Source organism: Bufo gargarizans, chromosome 3, assembly GCF_014858855.1.
Source record: "Bufo gargarizans isolate SCDJY-AF-19 chromosome 3, ASM1485885v1, whole genome shotgun sequence".
NCBI classification, from domain to species: Eukaryota; Metazoa; Chordata; class Amphibia; order Anura; family Bufonidae; genus Bufo; species Bufo gargarizans.
Genome location: NC_058082.1, coordinates 517,518,062 through 517,538,755, shown reverse-complemented (window position 1 = coordinate 517,538,755; position 20,694 = coordinate 517,518,062). Strand labels below are relative to the sequence as shown.

At 41.9% G+C, this 20,694-nt stretch overlaps 1 protein-coding gene across 5 annotated transcripts in view; it reads left to right on the top strand.

The window, feature by feature from the left end:
• The window catches only part of CDKL5 (cyclin dependent kinase like 5), a 402,014-nt gene extending 381,537 nt beyond the window's left edge, over positions 1-20,477 (top strand). For 3 of the 5 annotated variants that reach the window (XM_044284001.1, XM_044284000.1, XM_044283999.1), the window contains 4 exons: positions 5,765-5,861; positions 8,825-8,947; positions 13,258-13,377; positions 17,882-20,477. In XM_044284001.1, coding sequence (XP_044139936.1) covers positions 5,765-5,861; positions 8,825-8,947; positions 13,258-13,377; positions 17,882-18,259 — 718 coding nt within the window. In that variant the 3' untranslated portion in view covers positions 18,260-20,477. The remainder of the gene's footprint in view (positions 1-5,764; positions 5,862-8,824; positions 8,948-13,257; positions 13,378-17,881) is intronic. The other 2 variants (XM_044284003.1, XM_044284002.1) reach the window with 1 other exon arrangement.
• The last annotated feature ends 217 nt before the right edge of the window (positions 20,478-20,694 follow it).

The following is a 20,694-nucleotide window of genomic DNA, read 5'->3' as shown; positions in this document are numbered from 1 at the left end:
CTCCTCACTGCTCCATTCCGGCCCCGTGGATCCCGATCTGTCTTTACTAGACTTCTGGTCCTGGTCTGTCAACTTAACTGATATACGTGAATTTTAATAAAGAGTTGGTAAATATGGAAGAGCTTTCATGGGCTGGTGGAGTTTTATTACTGGGCTCTATGAATTTTGTATGTGGTTCTGTCTTTTTCTTCCTTAAAATTACAATTTGTAAATTGTTTTTGTTTAATTTATCTAGTTGATTATCTAATAAAAAATTTGTATTATGAATAAAAATGTGAGCAGTAACTAAATGACACCTTATTTAAAATGACCCAAACTAATAACAGTAGTCTATTTATGTCCATAAATCCTATATCTTAGACATGATATTCAGAGTTCAGAATGTGCTAAAACTAAAATATAATTGTGATCAAGTCCTCACTGTCAGCACAATCACAAGTCATAGTAGCAGCTCCCTGAAGAGTTGGACAGAAAGGTGCTCTACCTACATCTGCTCGCTGCTTTATTATTTATTGCAACTCTACTGTGCCCGGCGCACTTGCCGGATGAATTTAAACAAGTGGAGCTAAGATAATCAGTGTGTTTCTCTGTGTTCGGAGGGGAAGCTTCGAAATGAGGTCACTGGTGGTGACTCTTAGCAGTCATTACTCTTGAGATTCCTGCTATAGCTGCTGAGTTAATGCTGTGAATAATTGAACATGCTATCATTTGCTGAAACTCTAATATATTTCTGGAATAAGTCAGAGTCAAGTTGTTAAACTGCTTAAAGGTGCAGTCACGTAGACCCCAAACAAGCCCCATGTTTTCGATAGAAGCAATAATCAGGTTACTAATAACATGATATTCCAGAATCAGTTACTATTAGACTGACTTACCCCATATTTAATAAGATTCAGCCCTTAGCAACCAGTCTGCATAAAACTGCAATTTCACTATTCAGTTAAGATGGCCGCCACTGCCCTCACCCTGAGGCTAATCCCGCCTGCCCTTACTAGCCAGTAACAATAGCCCCCCAAAAGTGTCAGTAACCAGAGCCCTCCCCCTAAAGGGTTATTCTGCAGCATAAAGGGGTCCTCTTACCACATGTTGCTTTCATTTATACACTGAGCAGACGGCAGATCTCCCTTCCCTGGTCTGTGCTGCTTCAGCTCTGCATTGTCCCAGTCTGCTGAATGAGGGAGCGTCTGCCAAGCACAGGGACAGGGAGAAGTGCACACAGCCCAGGCACTGTTATCAGCTGCTGGGAAGGACCTGGCTTTAATCATTTACTTACAGTCCCTGGCTGTCAGTAATCTGAACTTGCACGCAGCCTGCTTCTGCGTCCTCCGTCCTTCAACACATAGACGGACCCTGCATAGCAACCTGATTTTAAGCACAGATAAAAATAGGCAGTAGAGGGCACAAAACTGTGGAATTAAGGGGTAATTGAATACACAGTGAAAAGTTGAAATAGGGCCACCAAGGAGATATTAATCACCACAATCCAATACTCAAAAAAAAAAAAAGATGACAGTTATACTTTAACTATCCTGGAATATATACCAGTGAAGAAATGGCACTATTACCCAGTCTCCACCCCTAATTTTATATCGAATGTGGTTTTAAATGATCTTCTGGAATAGTCATTTTTACTCATTATAACCAGATACTAATAATTATTATTTTAATTTTTTTTTCTAAAATGTGTTATTTTTTTTATTTATTTTTTATTTCTATTTTCTGGACAGGATTATGAGGACAGCCATCCTGCCAGAGATGCTGTTAACAGCATAAGGAATATGTTTTACAGTAGCCACATGGTTCATAGGAACCTGTAGTCTGAAAATGACTCATTTACTTCTGTGGGAGAGTGTTGAGAGAGTGCTCAGTGATCTGTGTAGAGGTCATTGTGCAGGGAAGGGGAGGAGGTGAGCTGTGAATCTCAACCATTGTGAACTGGCGGATCCTGTGTTATTTATATTTAGATGATAACCTTTCATTGTAATGCTGCCTGTGATGATAATGAGATGGCTGCTAAAAAGTGTCCTGCACAGAACATAAAGGGGCACATTTATTAAGACCGGAGTCTTAGACACAGTCTTAGGGTCCATTCACACGTCCGTTGTTTCTTTCCTGATCTGTTCCGTTTTTTGCTGAACAGATCTGGACCAGATCTGGACCCATTCATTTTTAATGGGTCCTGAAAAAAAATCTGACATTGTGCTGTCCGTTTTTTTTCAGGACCCATTGAAAATGAATGGGTCCAGATCTGGTCCGCAAAAAACGGAACAGATCAGGAAAGAAAAAACGGACGTGTGAATAGACCCTAAATAAACCTCTAAACTGGTGGTGGATCCACCGGAGTTATGAAGAGGAGCTGGCCTCTACACAACTTCAACTAATAGTTGTGCCGCAATCTGCGCCGTAAATACGCCTAATTTAGGTATATTTCGTATTGATAAATGACCCCCAAAGCGTCTATTATGAGGCATAGTGGCCACAGTAAAATTTCAAGATTTTTCATTTACTTTTATGGGAGAGTGGGCATGCTGTGGGATCTGTGCAGAGGTCATTTTGCAGGGAGGCGAGGAGAGGAGCTATGAACCTCAACCACTGTGAACTGGCAGATCCTGTGTCATCTATATTTAGGTGATAACCTTTCATTGTAATTCTGCCTGTGATGATAATGAGATGACTGCTAAAACGTGTCTAATAGACAAAGGGCCAGATTTATCATTACTCTGACAGCTCACTCCACTTTCACATATGGCTAAAGTCAGTTTTAGCCAAGTCAGATTTATGATCGGCCCTTTAAGACTGTAATAAATGTGGTTTGACGGTAGCAGTTTATCTGCCAGTAAGCAGCTGTACAAAAGTCGCACGTCTTTACGAAAAAGTTGCATGTTCTATTAAAAAGTCTCATAAGATAAGCATGGTCCTCACTGGAGTGAAATTGCACATTTTATTTGCGACTTTTTAAAGGGCTTCTGTCACCCCACTATAAACTCATAATTATTATTTTTTGTGTGTACTTATAATCCCTATCCTGCGATATTGCTATACATTATGTTATTAATAATTTTCGTTCAGTAGATTTGGCAAAAAACATACTTTTTTGATATGCTAATTACCTGTCTACCTGCAAGTAGGGCGTCTACTTGCTGGTAGCAGCCACAGAAAACCGCCCCCTCCTCCTGTTGATTGACAGGGCCAGCTGCGATCTCCTCCTCCGGCTGGCCCTGTCAGCATTTCAAAAATCGCGCGCCTGTGTTGATTCGGCGCAGGCGCTCTGAGATAAGGAGGCTCGCCTCCTCAGCACTCCCTCAGTGCGCCAATGACGTCACCGAAAGAGAAGACGTCATCGGCGCAGGCGCACTGAGGGAGTGCTGTGGAGGCGAGCCTCCTTATCTCAGAGCGCCTGCGCCGAATCAACACAGGCGCACGATTTTTAAAATGCTGACAGGGCCAGCCGGAGGAAGAGATCGCGGCTGGCCCTGTCAATCAACAGGAGGAGGGGGCGGTTTTCTGCGGCTGCTACCAGCAAGTAGACGCCCTACTTGCTGGTAGACAGGTAATTATTAGCATATCATAAAAGTAAGTTTTTGGCCAAATCTACTGAACGAAAATTATTAATAACATAATGTATAGCAATATCGCAGGATAGTACACAAAAGAAATATGAGTTTAGTGGGGAGACAGAAGCCCTTTAAATAGTCGCAATAGTAAATCTGTCTAGAGATTCATTTACATAAGAAAACACTCCCACTTTCAGAAAACTGGCGAGCATAGTGCAGAGCAGAAAAAAGTCAAAAAATTTTGCACAGTTTAGCGATTTGCGACTTTTTCACTCCATTATTCTGACTTGAGCTAATGATAAATCTGGCCCATAGTGTCTCTTATGAAGCTCATTGGCCACAGTAAAAGTTCAGGATTTTTCATTTACTTTTATGGGAGATTATTGAGGGCATTTATCCCAGAACCTATATTAATAAAACCACTCTTTATTTTATTAAATAAAAAATCTGACCTCTAAAAACCCATCTACACATGGCTATCATAGTATATTAGTCTGTTTGTTCACTAGTCCCTTTTCTAATGCTTCCTTTTCATTGATGAATTGCATTGACTGTACAGTTAAAGGGAACCTGTCACCAGTTTTATGGTGTCCTAACTGAGGGCAACATAAATAAGTGACTGATTCTCTTAGCAAAATGCTGGGTCACTTTCTTTAATTGACCCAGTCCATCTGCCAACATCTTGTATTGAAAAGCTCCAGCTGATAATGATGAGTCCTGAATATTCATGAGCTCCTGACTCTCCCCGCCCACCTGCTTCTGAGTGACAGTTATTTTCCATATGAATCAGCAGCAGGCGGGCAGGGGAGTGGCTATAGCTCTGAATTAAATATACGCTGGACTCAATGACATCACGCTGGACTCAAATCAGCTCATTAGCATGCGGCATGTGGCATCTTTGTGTGTATATTATGAGGTAACCATCTGTCACACCAGTAAGTGAATACATCTAAGGTACTTTTTAGTAGTTAATGATTGTATATAATTAGTTAGATAATAATCAAATATCCACATGACAGGTTCCCTTTAAGTGTCATCACAAACAACAGCAGGCTACTAAAATCACAACACCGCCTCCCCAACACATTTCGCTAGATTCCTGGAATCCTCAAGGGTATATGGGCAATGACAGTGTGGCATGCTCAAGTTGAAATAGTTTTGGTTTCACGTCACTATCATGATCAACCAATCATCCTCCTTCATAATGTCATTAAGACACCTAATACCCTTCATTTAGCTGGGTCAGAATTGTTGAATTAGTGCTGCGGGCATGCTCTGTGATCTTTGCAGATATCATTGTGCAGGGAGTGGGAGGAGGTGAGCTATGAACCTCAACCATTGTAAATAGCGGAGCCTGTGTCATTTATATTTAGGTTATAACCTTTCAATGTAATCTTGCCTGTGATAATAATGAGATGACTGCTAAAATGTCTTCTGTACAGAACATGAAGTGTCTATTATGAGGCTCAGTGGCCACAGTAAGTTCAGGATTTTTTAATATATACATAGTGACAAGAAAAATTTTAGTTCACCAAAAATTATTTAAAAAAAAGTTTAACATAAAACAAGTGCTAAAGAAACAGTCTAGGGTGAACATATGCACTGTGTTATCCAAAGAGCAGGGTCTTGGGGGGGAGTACATAATAGCAGAATTCAGTGAACAGCTAAGAAACAATCCCAGTGTCATGCACTGTCCCATAAATTCCAACATTTGACATAGCACTTTAGCTCTTCGTTGTGCCAGCGTGTCTTTGTGGACTGTAGAACATTTGTACTGTACTACCTATATAGCCCAACTGTATGTACAGTATATGTGGCCTAGAACAGTTCTCTTCACTTACTTGTAATCTGAATTTTGGTTTCGCCCAATAAAGATTTATTCACTAGAAACTAAGAGTAGAAGTTGGATAGGTGAGAAGAAGTAAGGAGCGGGCACACGGGCTGATTCCAAATAAAGAGTGAATGCAGAGCTTGTCATTTAGAGCGAAATCTGAACTGAAACTACACCAGGAATATGTTCTTATGGATGGGCTATGAGTGGAGAACGACAAAATATGAAATCTCTCAATGGGCCCAATGTAAAGAAGTCTGCGTGTTAAACCATAACTGCAATACCTTCCATGAATTTGTCATTGACTGAACAGAGATCTGACTAGAAAGTAGAGTTTTTGTGCTTGAGGTTTTAACATATTATTTATTTTTCCCTATAGGACAACAACAGAAAAAAGCCATTCCGAACAAATTAAAGACAAGGAAAAGCAAAGTTTTTTCCGAGTCATAAAAAAGAAAAAGAAGAAGTCTCAAGCTGTGAGTCGATTGTATTGTATTATTCAGGTTTTCTTTCTACAGGAAGGGTTGTTTGTGGCAAAAGGAATTACAAAAACGGTGGGTTACGTGATTCACGCAAATTATTGTTAGCTATGTCTGTATTCAGGTTTGGAACTTGAGACTGAAGTATTGCAGTATTAGTCTTCATGGACACGTCAGAGCCATGTGAGTTATTGCACATGGCGTTTCTTCCAGTTCTTTACTATGGAACCACAGGACTTCTTTTTGACCTGGTATGGTGCCATGTGTGGCTTCAGATATTGGGAATATTATACCCAGTGCTTCTAGAAGAGGAAGGGAATCCAACAAAAAATAATGTTATACAGATGCTAAGAGGGTCACATAGAGGTCTGCTGCCTTTTATGCCTCAGTACAATTCAGAGTGCAGTGGGTTTAATAAGTGGTTTCTTTTGAATACATTTGGAGTTTTTTACTTTCTTAGTTCCATGGAAGCCAGTTTGGCATTTTTGTTGGCCAATATTAGTATAAAGCCTCATGCACATGACAGGCCCTATAGCTCTGTATTACTGCACCTTAAAGGGGTTATGCAAGAATAACCCCCCCCCCCCCCCCGGACTTGGTCAAACCTACAATAGGAAGCTTACTTATCTGATTCCTGGCGTTGGCTCCCCGATCCTTCTCCTCCTGGCCTGTGATGCTCCGCTAGTCTCCCTAGTGTAAACATCTGGTTTGAATTCGCCTGCAGCCAATCACTGTCCGTGGTGGTGATCGGCTTCCCTTACGTCTTGACAAATGGTCACATGATGCAAGGGGATCCGGTCACCACCTCGGCCAGTGATTTGCTTCAGGTGAAGTTAAACTGGATGCTTACAGTGAGGAAGCCCAGCTCAGCATTTTAGGCATAGAGAAGAAGAAGCAGGGAGCCAGCACCTTTAATCAGGTAAGTTTGCCTTTAGGCCTCGTTCCCATTTCTGTGTCAGTGTCGTAAAAAAAAGCATACGTGTTTCATCCGTGAAGCTGTCTGTGAAGAATCCGTGGTTCGTCCGTGTGTTCGTTTTTACCATCCGTGTGTCATCCGTAATTTACTGACGTTACTCAGCTGAAAATTAATTTCCAAAGAACCTCCTATTAGTCTTCAGTAAAAAACGGATGCAACACTGACAGAACACAGATGTGTGTCAGTGATTTTCACGGACCCATAGACTTCAATGGGCGTGCTTGGTCCGCATCACGGATCAAAGTAGTGCATGTCCCCGTGATTTTTTTAATGACCCCCATTCAGTAAAAGAAATCCTGAAATGTGAACAGACACATTTAAATCAATGGGTACGTTTGCTGTCCGCAGAAAATACGGACAGCACACGTCAGTGAAAAACGGAAATGTGAACGAGGCCTTACAGGTCTTGCCAACTAGCGGTGGATGTTGCCAAAACCCCCTCCATCCTTGTACAACCCCTTTGAGCACTCTGTGTGCCGTGGTATGGTGCTCTGTATGGTACTGTATTATGGAGCTGTTCTCCCCTAGAAGCAGGGGCATAACTACCATAGCGGCGAACCATGCGACTGCTATAGGGCACAGGGCAAGAGAGGGCCCAGTCTTAGTTAGGATTATCTCCTCTTCTACTAGAGGTGAAAACTTGGTCAGGACTCTACCCTCTAAAGCAGGGATGGCCAACCTGCAGCTCTCCAGCTGCTGCAAAACTACAACTCCCAGCATGCCCAGACTGCCTACAGCTAGTCATGGTGGCAATTGTAGTTTTACAACAGCTGGAGAGCCGCAGGTTGGCCATCCCTGCTCTAAAGGAACAACTTTTAGCAAACAAAGTAGTGGAAAAATGGCCCAAGTGTCATTGAAAGGGGTTTAGGCAGAAACCCTTCTGTCCTGTGTGGGGGGCCTGGTTTGATCCTTGCTATGGGGCCCTTACTTCTCTATGTACGCCACTGCCTAGAAGTGAAGAGGAGGATAAAAATAGAAGGATTCTTCATGAAAACATTATAAAAACATTTGTCCTTACAGACAAAGCTTTATCTCCAATATGTTTTGTGTAATACCTTGTTTCCTTTAGGTCATTATGATTGCAAAGATACCAAATATATACACTCGTTGACAAAAAAAATAATGCATCAAATACATTTATTGGGTAACACTGGACAATTGAAGGAAGGCTCTAGTACCGTGATGGACCACCTCTAGCATGGGTACAAGATGAGATATATTGCAGCTGGGCCTGGAGGTCCTACACACTCCTAGCTTGTACCATAAATGCTCAATTGGCTATAAGTCTGGCTACCGGGCAGGCTAAGTGTGCTGTGTGCGGGCGAGCTTGACTGCCAGTTGTAAGCCACGACATTGACATTTCTGTCTGTGTGCATTGTTTTTTTTGTTTCGTTTTTTGTCAGTGATTGTATATAAGGTTTTTTTAATGTGTTAGTTCTTCTGCACAATAAAAAAAAAAAGTGTTATGAAAACATATAAATATTTGTGGCACTGCGTTCAAAAGTCATAACTTTAATTCTTTGATCAGCGTTGCCATATGTCAGTTTGTTTTTGGTCAGACAGGGTGAAGTTTTTGTTGTCACATCTTTGGATATGTATAATTTATTGATTATTTTTTAAATATTTATATTTGGTATATCGGTCTCTGGGCATTAAGGGGTTACTGTAATTGTTGCAATTGCAAGAGATGGCTATCATGCTAAACCTTTGTTATATCCCCCTGCCCAACCTATGGCATTATGTGTTGCGGGACAACTTCCGTTTGGAGGTTTATAACTTGTCTTTTCTTTTGCAAAAGATTAGAAGAATTTCAGACTGGTTCAGCTTATAAATTTTGCATCGAAAAGGCTTCACATATTAATTATTCATTATTGTGGATTTCCTGTTTAACCTTGAAGATAGAGATCATCACCATCTGATGACACTAAGCATCAGAAATAATGCTGCATCCATGCAATTAGTATATTTGTATCTTATATTGCAGACAGAATCCACAGATCCTGAAAAACCGAACGTGAAGAAAAGCCTCTTCCCACTTTTTAGTTCAAAGAACAATTTAAAGAGTAGCTCTTCTTTGAAAAAACTGCCTGTAGTCCATCTGCCGATGGTATTATTTTCTTTAAATATGCTGGCAATGAAACATTAATACCTCTCCCATCACATGAAACAGCATGGATTTGGGCTGTCAAGAGGGTTTCCTACTGCTTCCAGCTTCCTGATCTTTCCACACTTTGCTAGAACCTTTACAGAACCAGATGGAGCAATATGTACTAATTAACAAAAAAGATGCCCATCTTCATGGCATAGCCATAGTTGGCAGCTCACAGCTCACTTCCGCCACCCCTGCCACCAAGCACATTACGGTATTTTTTGACATTACATCTTGGGAATGTTAACATGCTGCAATACAAAAAAAGATGAAACATCTTCATTCTATTCTTTATATTCCGTACAATTTCATTGCAGTTTATTGGATATCAAGGGTTACAAGAAAAATCTAACTGAATATGTAGACAATTTACACATTTTAACACGTTACAAAGAGGTGTTAAAAATACCTCCCAAAATAACCCTGTCCCCTGATCTTTCCAACAAGGGTGTATAGATAGAGGATGGATCAGGTCGCCATAGCACCACCTGATGTTTTACCCGAAAAGTTATCTTCTCCGTTGTAGAAGGGGGTTCTGCACAGTTGTATGTGTCTTTTACCATCTGTGGATTTGAACCCACTGTGCCAACCTCCCAGGAGTGGTATGCTGCTGACCCACGAGAAATAGGGACACCAGGGCGGGGTACCAGAGGAATCAGGCTGACTTATAGTCAGGAACAGGCTGAGATTAAAGTCTAGAAAAGCAACTGTTATTATACGACAGGTAAACTGATTATATCTCAGATTTCAAAGTAAGGGCTCATTCAGACGACTGCCTCTATAGCCCAACTGTATGTACAGTATAGGTGACCTAGCACAGGAACTATGCTCCTGTTCACACAGACACATAGCGAATAGAGTGGCGGGCCACTGTAACATTGTACATTAAGGACATGGTAAATCTCCAAGACCCTCTTAATTTTCTATCAAGGCCAGGTCCAATTTCACAAGAGATATCGGAAAGTATTAGATAGTTTTAGAATAAACACTAATTTCCAAAAATAAAAATCTTTTATCACTGTGGAATTGCAGTACTTTCGGATTCACTGTCTCAATGATCTGCACAATTGCTATAGCCCTCCAGTCCAACCATGCGCTATATCACTCACTTTGTTTCTTATAGGATTATATGTTTTGTATTGCAGCATGGACATATGGTTTACATATCCATTAAACAGATAATGCATGTAGAAACATTTGCCGTAACATCCTCAATAACAGTAAATCGATTTCCGTTGTCAGCTGTACCGTGCAGCATCATGTAGCACGCAGCATTTTGTTCTTATACAATTAAGGGGTACTCCGGAGTTGGAGGCACACATGCTAATATGTAAGGAACATGCATTGTCTGAAGTTCTTTCATAACCTTTAACCAGGACGTACACTCGAGCTAGCTATCTGCTGAACATATATGTTCATCTCAATAGGTAGAGTGGAAGAAGGCACTTCCAGACCCTCTGGTAATAAAGGATTAGGCGTGTTGAAATCCAACATACCTGTTCCCTTTGTCCCCAGACAACTGCTGTTGGTGGACAGTCAGGTGTCAAAATACCGATGAGATCATCATCTGATCCCACTGATAACACCAGTTTGGGACAACTTGTATCTCAAGTTTACTGGCAGAATCACTATCTATCGTTGTCTTTAGTGTCTTAAGTTTGCCTGTAGAGAGCAATCTAGAGGCTGTACGTACCCAGATGGATGTGAGGGCATTTAAAGAGGACCTGTCATCTATCCTGACATTTTTGTTTTAGTAACTACACTGAACAAAAAATATAAACGCAACACTTTCGGTTTTGCTCCTATTTTGCATGAGCCGAACTCAAAGATCTGAAATATTTTCTACAAACACAAAAGACCCATTACTCTCAAATATTCTTCACAAATCTGTCTAAATCTGTATTAGTGAGCACTTCTCCTTTGCCGAGATAATCCATCCCAGCTCACAGTTGTGGCATATCAATCAGCACCTTGATATGCCACACCTGTGAGGTGGGATGGATTATGTCGGCAAAGGAGAAGTGCCCACTAACACAGATTCTGACAGATTTATGAACAATATTTGAGAGTAATTGGTCTTTTCTGTATATAGAAAGTTTTTCAGATCTTTGAGTTCAGCTCATGCAAAATGGGAGCAAAACCGAAAGTGTTGCGTTTATATTTTTGTTCGGTGTAGTTGCATTTCCCATGTAATAACAATTCTTCTTATGACACTATGTTGTACCATTACTTTATCATTCCTACTAGAAGTTATGAATGAATTGTTAACAGGTCACAATGAAGGTTCATCTGGGTGTTACCAGTTGGGGCTGTGTCCCTTCACAGTTTAACTCTGGCAGCACTGATTGGATAATGTGAGACGATGCACGGAGGAACACAACCCCAACTGGTAACATCCATCTGGGCCTTCATTGCAAACTGCTAGCAATCAATAGCTTCTAGCCCAGTTAATAAAAGAATGACACATCATAGAGCCATAAGAATAGATGCTCCAGAATTGGTATTACATGGGGAGTGCAAGTCGTTACTAAAACAGACAGGAGAGGTGACAGGTCCTCTTTAAATGCCAACCTTATCTTTGGATTGCTCCTGGTTATATATTGCAATTCCTTATCATACTAGCCTGTGCACCTCCACTGCATACTATATGTACACAATAATTCCACATGTCAAACAACATACATTTACACATTTAGCAAAAACTAAAAAAAATATATATATTATCAGTTTATCATACATTAATACAACAGGTTAAGAAGAAAAGGACCAGGCAGAATATGTTCTTTGATAAACTTCTTGGCAAGTTTTTACTTGGCCAGAACACAACACAAATACGTTATGTTCCCAAAGTCATTTCTATCCAATTCAGGTTTTTATGGTTGTTTTTTGTCATAAACTCTTTTTTGCCAGCAAAACAGTGTCCAATTTTCTTCTTAATCCCTCTCTCCTCTGCTTAGAACTAACAGCATGTAAATGCTTTGGGTAGGGGTGAAATCTGCATGCCGAATACAGGAAAGTAATGCAAAGAATAAGCAATACGTGGGCTAAAATCTACCTGAAGGGGAATCTTTTTGATTATTTCTTTATGTTGGGAACTCATGGTACTGTTGCAGTTGTATTATTTGCAGTCTTGTTTTGGATCCAGAGTCGTCATTGAGTTGATCATAATGACATCGAAATGAACTACTAAACTGTATTGATCGCAAAGGTGATGTCGCACTTATGGCTGCAGCTCATCTCTGAGAACAAAAGGATCGAGCAGTTAAAATCCAGCATCTCTTCTTATCTCTCCTGACATCACTTTTTGGGTGAGAGTTGGGGGCCTCTAATTGCAATAGATGTGTAAGTTGGAAAAAACTCACCAGAAACAGTGGGTTCGACTGACATACAGACCTAATGTCTATGGCCAGTGGCACTGGACTTTGGGAAAACTTTTGATATGTCATAGTGACATATGAAAGATTTGGTTTGTTGGGGATCGGAGTGCTGATACCACTGATCGCTAGAACAAGGAGAGAGAAGCGTCACATAGCGCATTCTCTCTCCTCACTGTAGTTGACGGAAGCAAGACAGACTCAATAGAAAGTCTATGGGACCGTCTGGAATCCATCTCCTGCAGCGAGGTGATCAACGGGGGTTTCCCAAAGTATAGTGCAACCTTAAAGGCTGTGGACATCTGTGAGAGTATTTGAATTATTATTGGGTTCTACTTATCTTGGATTAGAAATATTTGTTCTAATTTGTCTTTAGTAAAAATGTCAACTGTTTTTCTTTTGCAGCTTTCATTTTCACTGCATCTGTAGCCTTTATTTAAAAAAAAATGCTCTCAGAGGTGTTGATAGCCTTGGCCATACACATTAGACTAATTTTATTTGAACCCAGCAAGTTTGATTGTACTGGCCAACCACTGAACATGTATGGTGGTATTCTGATTTTCCCTGGATGGTACAGATGTCAGGAGAAAGAATGATCGGGCTGGTGGATTTCAACATGCCCAGTCCATATTTGCTCTATGGGTAGATAAGCCTCCAGCAGAGGTGTCTGGTAGCAAGTTTCGTCTCTCTCCCCATAGAAAATACATGCGTGCTCTGCTGAGCTGAGCAAGTATGTGTATTGGGGTTCATGAGGGACAGCTGTCAGACGAGCAAGCGTTTAGCCAACAGCTATCTAACCTTATTGTAACACTGATCCAAAGGACCACAAACAATGCTGCTGCCTTTACTCTTCTTCCTGTTCACATCTGAACCCTGTATTTTCTTGTGAACTAGATGCCTAATACAGATGGTCAAGATCATCTCAACATACAGAAAAGCACCCACTCGTCCAGTCACAAAAGCAGCCGACACAAAGAGTGGCGTCCAGACAAAATGGGAGAAATTCATTCTCATGTAAGTACTTTTTTGGCAGGGCTACACCGGGGACCACGATGTTTGGCTGGCCTACTTTTCTGACAGCCACAATGTGATATCACCAGATTGGGTCCTTTATCCAAAGATATACCTTTCTTGACCCACCCGCTACTAGCAGATAATCGGAGTTGGACTGATATCCTGCCAGCCATCTTTAGCTTACCCTGCCGCTCCTCAGAGAGGTGGAAAATGGTGACTTGCTGCCCGCAAAGCCCTTGTGCATTTTTGTAGCATTTAGTGGGTGTCTCAGTGCCCAGGTCACCATCAGTAGAAACGTTAAGGGTGATAAGTTGGAGCTCTGTGACAGAGGAACTGAGCCACAGCCATTAGAAAGATGAAATGTTCAAAGTAGGAGGTATACTGTACCTAAAAGATTTTTGAATACATTACACATATGTCATTTAGGCCTCATGCACACGACAGTTTTTTTTCACGGTCCGCAAAAACGGGGTCCGTGGGTCCGTGATCCGTGACCGTTTTTTCGTCCGTGGGTCTTCCTTGATTTTTGTAGCAAAACGGATCCGTCCTGAATTACAATGCAAGTCAATGGGGACGGATCCGTTTGATGTTGACACAATATGGTGCCATTTCAAACGGATCCGTCCCCATTGACTTTCAATGTAAAGTCTGGAGTTCTTTTATACCATCGGATTGGAGTTTTCTCCAATCCGATGGTATATTTTAACTTGAAGCGTCCCCATCACCATGGGAACGCCTCTATGTTAGAATATACTGTCGGATATGAGCTACTTCGTGAACCTCAGATCCGACAGTATATTCTAACACAGAGGCGTTCCCATGGTGATGGGGACGCTTCAGGTTAGAATACACTACAAACTTTGTACAAGACTGCCCCCTGCTGCCTGGCAGCACCCGATCTCTTACAGGGGGATATGATAGCACAATTAACCCCTTCAGGTGCGGCACCTAAAGGGGTTAATTGTACTATCATATTCCCCTGTAAGAGATCAGGGCTGCCAGGCAGCAGGGGGCAGACCCCCCCCCCTCCCCAGTTTGAATATCGTTGGTGGCACAGTGTGCGCCCCCCATCGGGCCCCCTCTTCCTCCCTCTAATGTTAGAAATCGTTGGTGGCACAGTGTGCGCCCACCATCACCCCCCCCCTCCCCCTCCCTCCCTCTATTGTAATAAATCGTTGGTGGCACAGTGTGCGCCCACCATCGCCCCCCCCTCCCTCCCTCTATTGTATTAAATCGTTGGTGGCACAGTGTGCCAACCACCTCCGCCCCCCCCCCCCTCTATAGAAGTAACAACATTGGTGGCAGTGTGCGGCCTCCCATTCCCCCCCCCCCCCATCATTGGTGGCAGCGGAGTTCCCATTGGAGTCCCAGTTCAATCGCTGGGGCGCCGATCGGTAACCATGGCAACCAGGACGCTACTGCAGTCCTGGTTGCCATGGTTACTTAGCAATAGTACAACAGTAGAAGATTCATACTTACCTGCTTGCTGCTGCGATGTCTGTGAACGGCCGGGAGCTCCACCTACTGGTAAGTGAAAGGTCTGTGCGGCGCATTGCTAAAGAACTGTCACTTACCAGTAGGAGGAGCTCCCGGCCGTTCACAGACATCGCAGCAGCAAGCAGGTAAGTATGAATCTTATACTGTTGTACTATTGCTAAGTAACCCTGGCAACCAGGGCTGCAGTAGCTTCCTGGTTGCCATGGTTACCGATCGGAGCCCCAGCGATTAAACTGGGACTCCGATCGGAACTCCGCTGCCACCAATGATGGGGGGGGGGAATGGGAGGCCGCACACTGCCACCAATGTTGTTACTGCTATAGAGGGAGGGGGGGCCGATGGTGGTTGGCACACTGTGCCACCAACGATTTATTACAATAGAGGGAGGGAGGGGGGGCGATGGTGGGGGCACACTGTGCCACCAACGATTTCTAACATTAGAGGGAGGAAGGGGGGGCCCGATGGGGGGCGCACACTGTGCCACCAACGATATTCAAACTGGGGAGGGGGGGGGGTCTGCCCCCTGCTGCCTGGCAGCCCTGATCTCTTACAGGGGAATATGATAGTACAATTAACCCCTTTAGGTGCCGCACCTGAAGGGGTTAATTGTGCTATCATATCCCCCTGTAAGAGATCGGGTGCTGCCAGGCAGCAGGGGGCAGTCTTGTACAAAGTTTGCAGTGTATTCTAACTAGAAGCGTCCCCATCACCATGGGAACGCTTCTGTGTTAGAATATACTGTCGGATATGAGTTTTCACGAAGTGAAAACTTAGATCAGAAAAAGCTTTTATGCAGACGGATCTTCGGATCCATCTGTATGAAAGCAACCTACGGCCACGGATCACAGACACGGATGCCAATCTTGTTGTCCGTCAAAAAAATAGGACAGGTCATATTTTTTTGACGGACAGGATACACGGATCACGGCCTCGGCTGCAAAACGGTGCATTTTCCGATTTCTCCACGGACCCATTGAAAGTCAATGGGTCCGCGAAAAAAAACGGAAAACGGCACAACGGCCACGGATGCACACAACGGTCGTGTGCATGAGGCCTAAGTCTAAAGTGACACTCTCTCTCTTAACAGAAAAGATAAAAATCTATGATCCTAAAATATTACCCTCTCTATAAACCCTTTTGTAGGACCACATCTTGAATATAGGATTCCGTTTTTGGCTCCACATACTAAGGGCTCTTGCACATGACTGTGCCGTGTTTTGCGGTCCCCAAATTGCGGATCCGCCAAACACACATGCCGCCCATGTGCATTCCGCAATTTGTGGAATGGGGCGGGCAGCCCAATATAGAAATGCCTATTCTTGTCTGCAAAATGGACAAGAATAGGAAGTTCTATCTTTTTTGCGGGCCCACGGAATGGAGCAACGGATGTGGACAGCACACGGTGTGCTGTCCGCATCTTTTGCGGCTCCATTGAAATGATTGGGTCCGCACCCGTTCTGCTAAATTGTGGAACGGGTGCAGACTCGTGTGAATGAGCCCTAAAACGGATATTGGAGAGCTGAAAGGGTTCAGATATAGGCGACCCGATTATTAAATGGGATGGAAGGTCTCTCTTATAATGAGAGGCTTAAAGAAGTTTTCCAGTTATAATGATAATTAAGCAAGTGCCCATAGCATGCCCCCTAAAATAGAAGATTCATACTTACGTGCTCCATGCCGCTCCGGTCCTCTATGCTGCCTCCACTCTCTTCATCTTCCGGTTCCTGCACTGTTTACATCCGGTGGTGCATAGGCATTGGCTGGCTTCAGCGGTGACGTGCATCACTGGATGCAAAAGGAAGATGGAGACAGTGGAGGCAGCATGGAGGACCAGAGCGGCATGGAGCAGGTACAGGTTAATCTTGTGTTTCGGGGGGCAGGCGTTTGGTCCTTGCTTAAAAATGTTTATTCCTGGAAATCCCTTTTAAAAATTGGTATTTTTCAGCTTGGAATGAAAACACCTTGGAGGTGGTCTAATTTACATGTACAAATACACGAATGGTCAGTACAAGGAACTGGCACAGGATTTATTCACTTTAAAGCCTCATTCACACATCCGTGTCCTTGCTGAAATCCGTGAGCAGGTGGTCAGTGATGCATCCGTGAAGCTGTCCGTGAAGGATCCAGGCATCTGTGTTGCATCTGTGGTTTTTAACTGACCCATAGACTATAATGGGCGCGATGGATACGTGAACACGGACAAATTAGAGCATGCATCCGTGCTGAAAACACGGACCCACGGACAGTGCTAAAACACTGATGTCTGAATACACACATTAAAATGAATGGGGACGTGTGCTGTCCGTGGAGAACACGTACAGCACACATCCGTGGAACACTGACGTGTGAATGAGGCTTAAGAACTTTACAAAGGACATAGGGACATTCATTACATGTGGAGAAAAGGCGATTTAGACATCAATATGAGAAATGAAAACTGTGCCCACCCCAAGAGGCAGTCATGGCAGATACTATGTTAATGTTTAACACGGGCTAGATGCTTATCTAATGGCAAATGGTTATAATTCATCTAACAATGAACGAACTTGATGGACTTGTGTCTCCTTTCAACCTATGTAACTATAGTAGGGTCATTGGGGGAGAGTTATCAAACTGGTTTAAAGTAGAACTGGCTTAGTTGCACCATAGCAACCAATCAGATTCCTCCTTTCATTTTCCAGAGGAGCTGTGGAAAATGAAAGGTAGAATCTGATTGGTTGCTATGGACAACTAAGCCAGTTCTACTTTACACCAATTTGATAAATCTCCCCCATTATCTGGATCCAGATCTCATTGTCACTGAGCACATCCTAAATGTTCACTGAGGGCCTGCACGCCAATCACTGATCACAGTTTAGTACGAAGGCAGATTTGAAGCACACTGTGACTGGCCTTTGATGGTACATTTTGACAGTTGTCCCTCAAGTTCCATTTCTTTTTTTCATTTATTATTAATACAATATATTCCTGTTAATATTTGTACCGATATGTCCGCTTCTGTTTCCAGAGTCAACCCTTAAAGTCTCTGTGGAAGCTTCTCCACCCATCATCAAATCACTCAGTACCACCAGATCCAAGATTTCAACCTTTACCCAACCAGCCACCTAAAACACCTTCCTTTACAGAGGCCAGAATACACCCAATGAGCCAGCCTTCCAGCTCAGTCCATCGTCAGGAGCCACAGCCAAAAAGTCGAGCTGGACTGCAGATTCCAGGACAGCCAGAACCTCTGTGGCATGTCTCCCCAGTAAATCGAGGAACTAGTGAGGGAGCTCCTTTCCCTGATCAGCTGGCCTCCAAGCCTGGCCAGAACGGGATGCCTTTTAACCGGACAAAAAGAACCAGATTGCCAAATTTAAATGACTTAAAAGAGACAGCTCTTTAGTTGACCCCTGTGCAGAAGGCAGTGTATACATGAAATTAGTTCTGGGTGAATGCTAATTTGGCGAAGGAGCTTCAAAGGATGTATAAGCAAGTACCTATAGTTATATTGATTATGTGCAATATGCTTGTGTGAGGTTACACTGTGCCGCAAAACCCACCCACTAATACTTTTGTCGATTGTCCGGTTACCTGCTACCACTTTCCTTGTGACATTAGAATGTGCAATAAAAAAGATATTGTCAAGATCCCAAAAATCTCCCCAGTGCTACACAATGAAAAGAATGGCGCCAATATATTTATACGTCACAAACGAATAGCCTTATCCAGGGAAGAAATCAATATTTTAAATACCTAATGCTTTAAAAGTGGGTTTATCCAGAATTAGAGATTTTTAAGGAACTAACACTTCCACATTTGATATTTTTTTGTAATATTTATTTATGATTATTATCATGAAGTCATATCATTGTTACAATGTCGAGTTATTTTGAGCTGTTTAAAAACATTGTGAAGCCGTACAACAGCTAAAGTAGTTTATATGAAAACTTACAGTATAACATTTATATATTGCATTCAGAGTATTATATATAAAAAAAAATATATATTATCTGCACACTCAGACATTTGTGTGTGTAGTTGTTTATATGTTAAATGACTGTCATTTTTATAACTACGAGCATATAGAGAAGAAAGTATTGTTACGATGACAACTCTGCCATATTTTTATACATTTGTGCAGTATTAATGTACTTCTAATAAAAGGGAGTAAACTAGAGATGTCCGTGTGCCTGCAGCCGTGTGAATCTTGTCTGACTACAAGCGCAGGTTTGGAAAGTCGACCAGTGTTATTGTGATGTTTGCTTCTGTCATTGCCGAGAAACTCAACTTGCCGAAAGTCAGAATGACCTAGCGTGATGGACGAGATTCCTTCCTCTCAGCTTAAAAGGCATTTTGCCTTGCCAGTGACAAATGCCCAACAAATATTAGTTTTTTTTTTCCTTTCCGGTTTCATGTTGTCGAGTTTAGACCAAAGATATTGAATACCATTATGGAATAGATGCTGAAAACTTGACATTTCAGAGAAATTTACTTTCTGCAATATTATTGTCTAATAATGAAACCCAAGAATCTCTTTAGGTTTAGTTCTTTTCTCCCTTCCAAGTTCTAACCGGCCCAGCTAATCTTCCGAGATCAGTCAGGACCAGGCACTTTCAGGATGGTGTGACCTTATAAGATATTTTTTAAAAGAAGGCAGAAAGCACTTCACTCAATCATAACCATCACCAAAAATGTCATTTTTATAAGAACTTTCTATAATAATAGTAATTAAATACTGGTATATTCACACTATATAAACAACATGAATACAAGTACATAAATTTTTATACTTTATAGTGACCAAAGGGTTGGCCTCCATGTCAGTATTGCTGCAGATGTGCCGGGAATAGCACATAAAGGAAATTAGTGACAGAAATTAGTGGCGCTGATGTCTGATGGTTTAATATGCGTAGTTCTTGTTTACAGCATTGATTTTTACTTGTAACAAGGAAAAACAAAATACTTGTAAAAATTACCTGTATGCGTTAAAAATAAAATAGTCACTACTCACCTTACCGATCCCTTCTGTTGCTGTTCCTACATTTCTTTGATCCTCGCTACTCTTTACTTCCTGGTCAATATGGCTGGAAATGCCCACTTAGCCAAGTAAGGTGAGTCACCAGGAAGTGGAGAGCAGCGAGAGATCTGTGTGGTGAGTAATGATTGTTTTTTATTATTAATTGGCTCTTTTTACAATAATTTTGTTCCTCTAGACAAACCCTTTAACCATGTTTCCTAAAACCTTCAAAATCATCTCATAGAGCTTTTGGTCTTTGGTTTTGATCCACAAAGTGTAATGCTGCATTATTCAAAAATCAAACAATATTACAGATGGGTTTGAGTGAAACCGTGCAAAACAAAACTGCATATAGCAGATTACTGCTTTTTTTTTGCAGTAGATTTATTATTATTAATATATAGGATAGGAATTACAACCACTATCATATGATCTCTGCTCTGATGCTCCCCCTAGTCATCACTACAAAAAATAATATTGTTATAAAATTAGCGCAGAATTACAGATCTGAAACAAAAGTGGTAGAACACAGAGTTTGAACAAGACACTGACATCCACTGAAGGGATAGAATACCAATGGGTTGAAGCAAGACGGGGATTTTCACTGCTGCGGAAGAATATATATTTATATATATATATATACAAACCGGATTCCCAAAAAGTTAGGACACTATACAAATCATGAATAAAAACTGAATGCAATGATGTGGAGGTGCCAACTTCTAATATTTTATTCAGAATAGAACATAAATCATGGAACAAAAGTTTAAACTGAGAAAATGTACCATTTTAAGGGAAAAATATGTTGAATCAGAATTTCA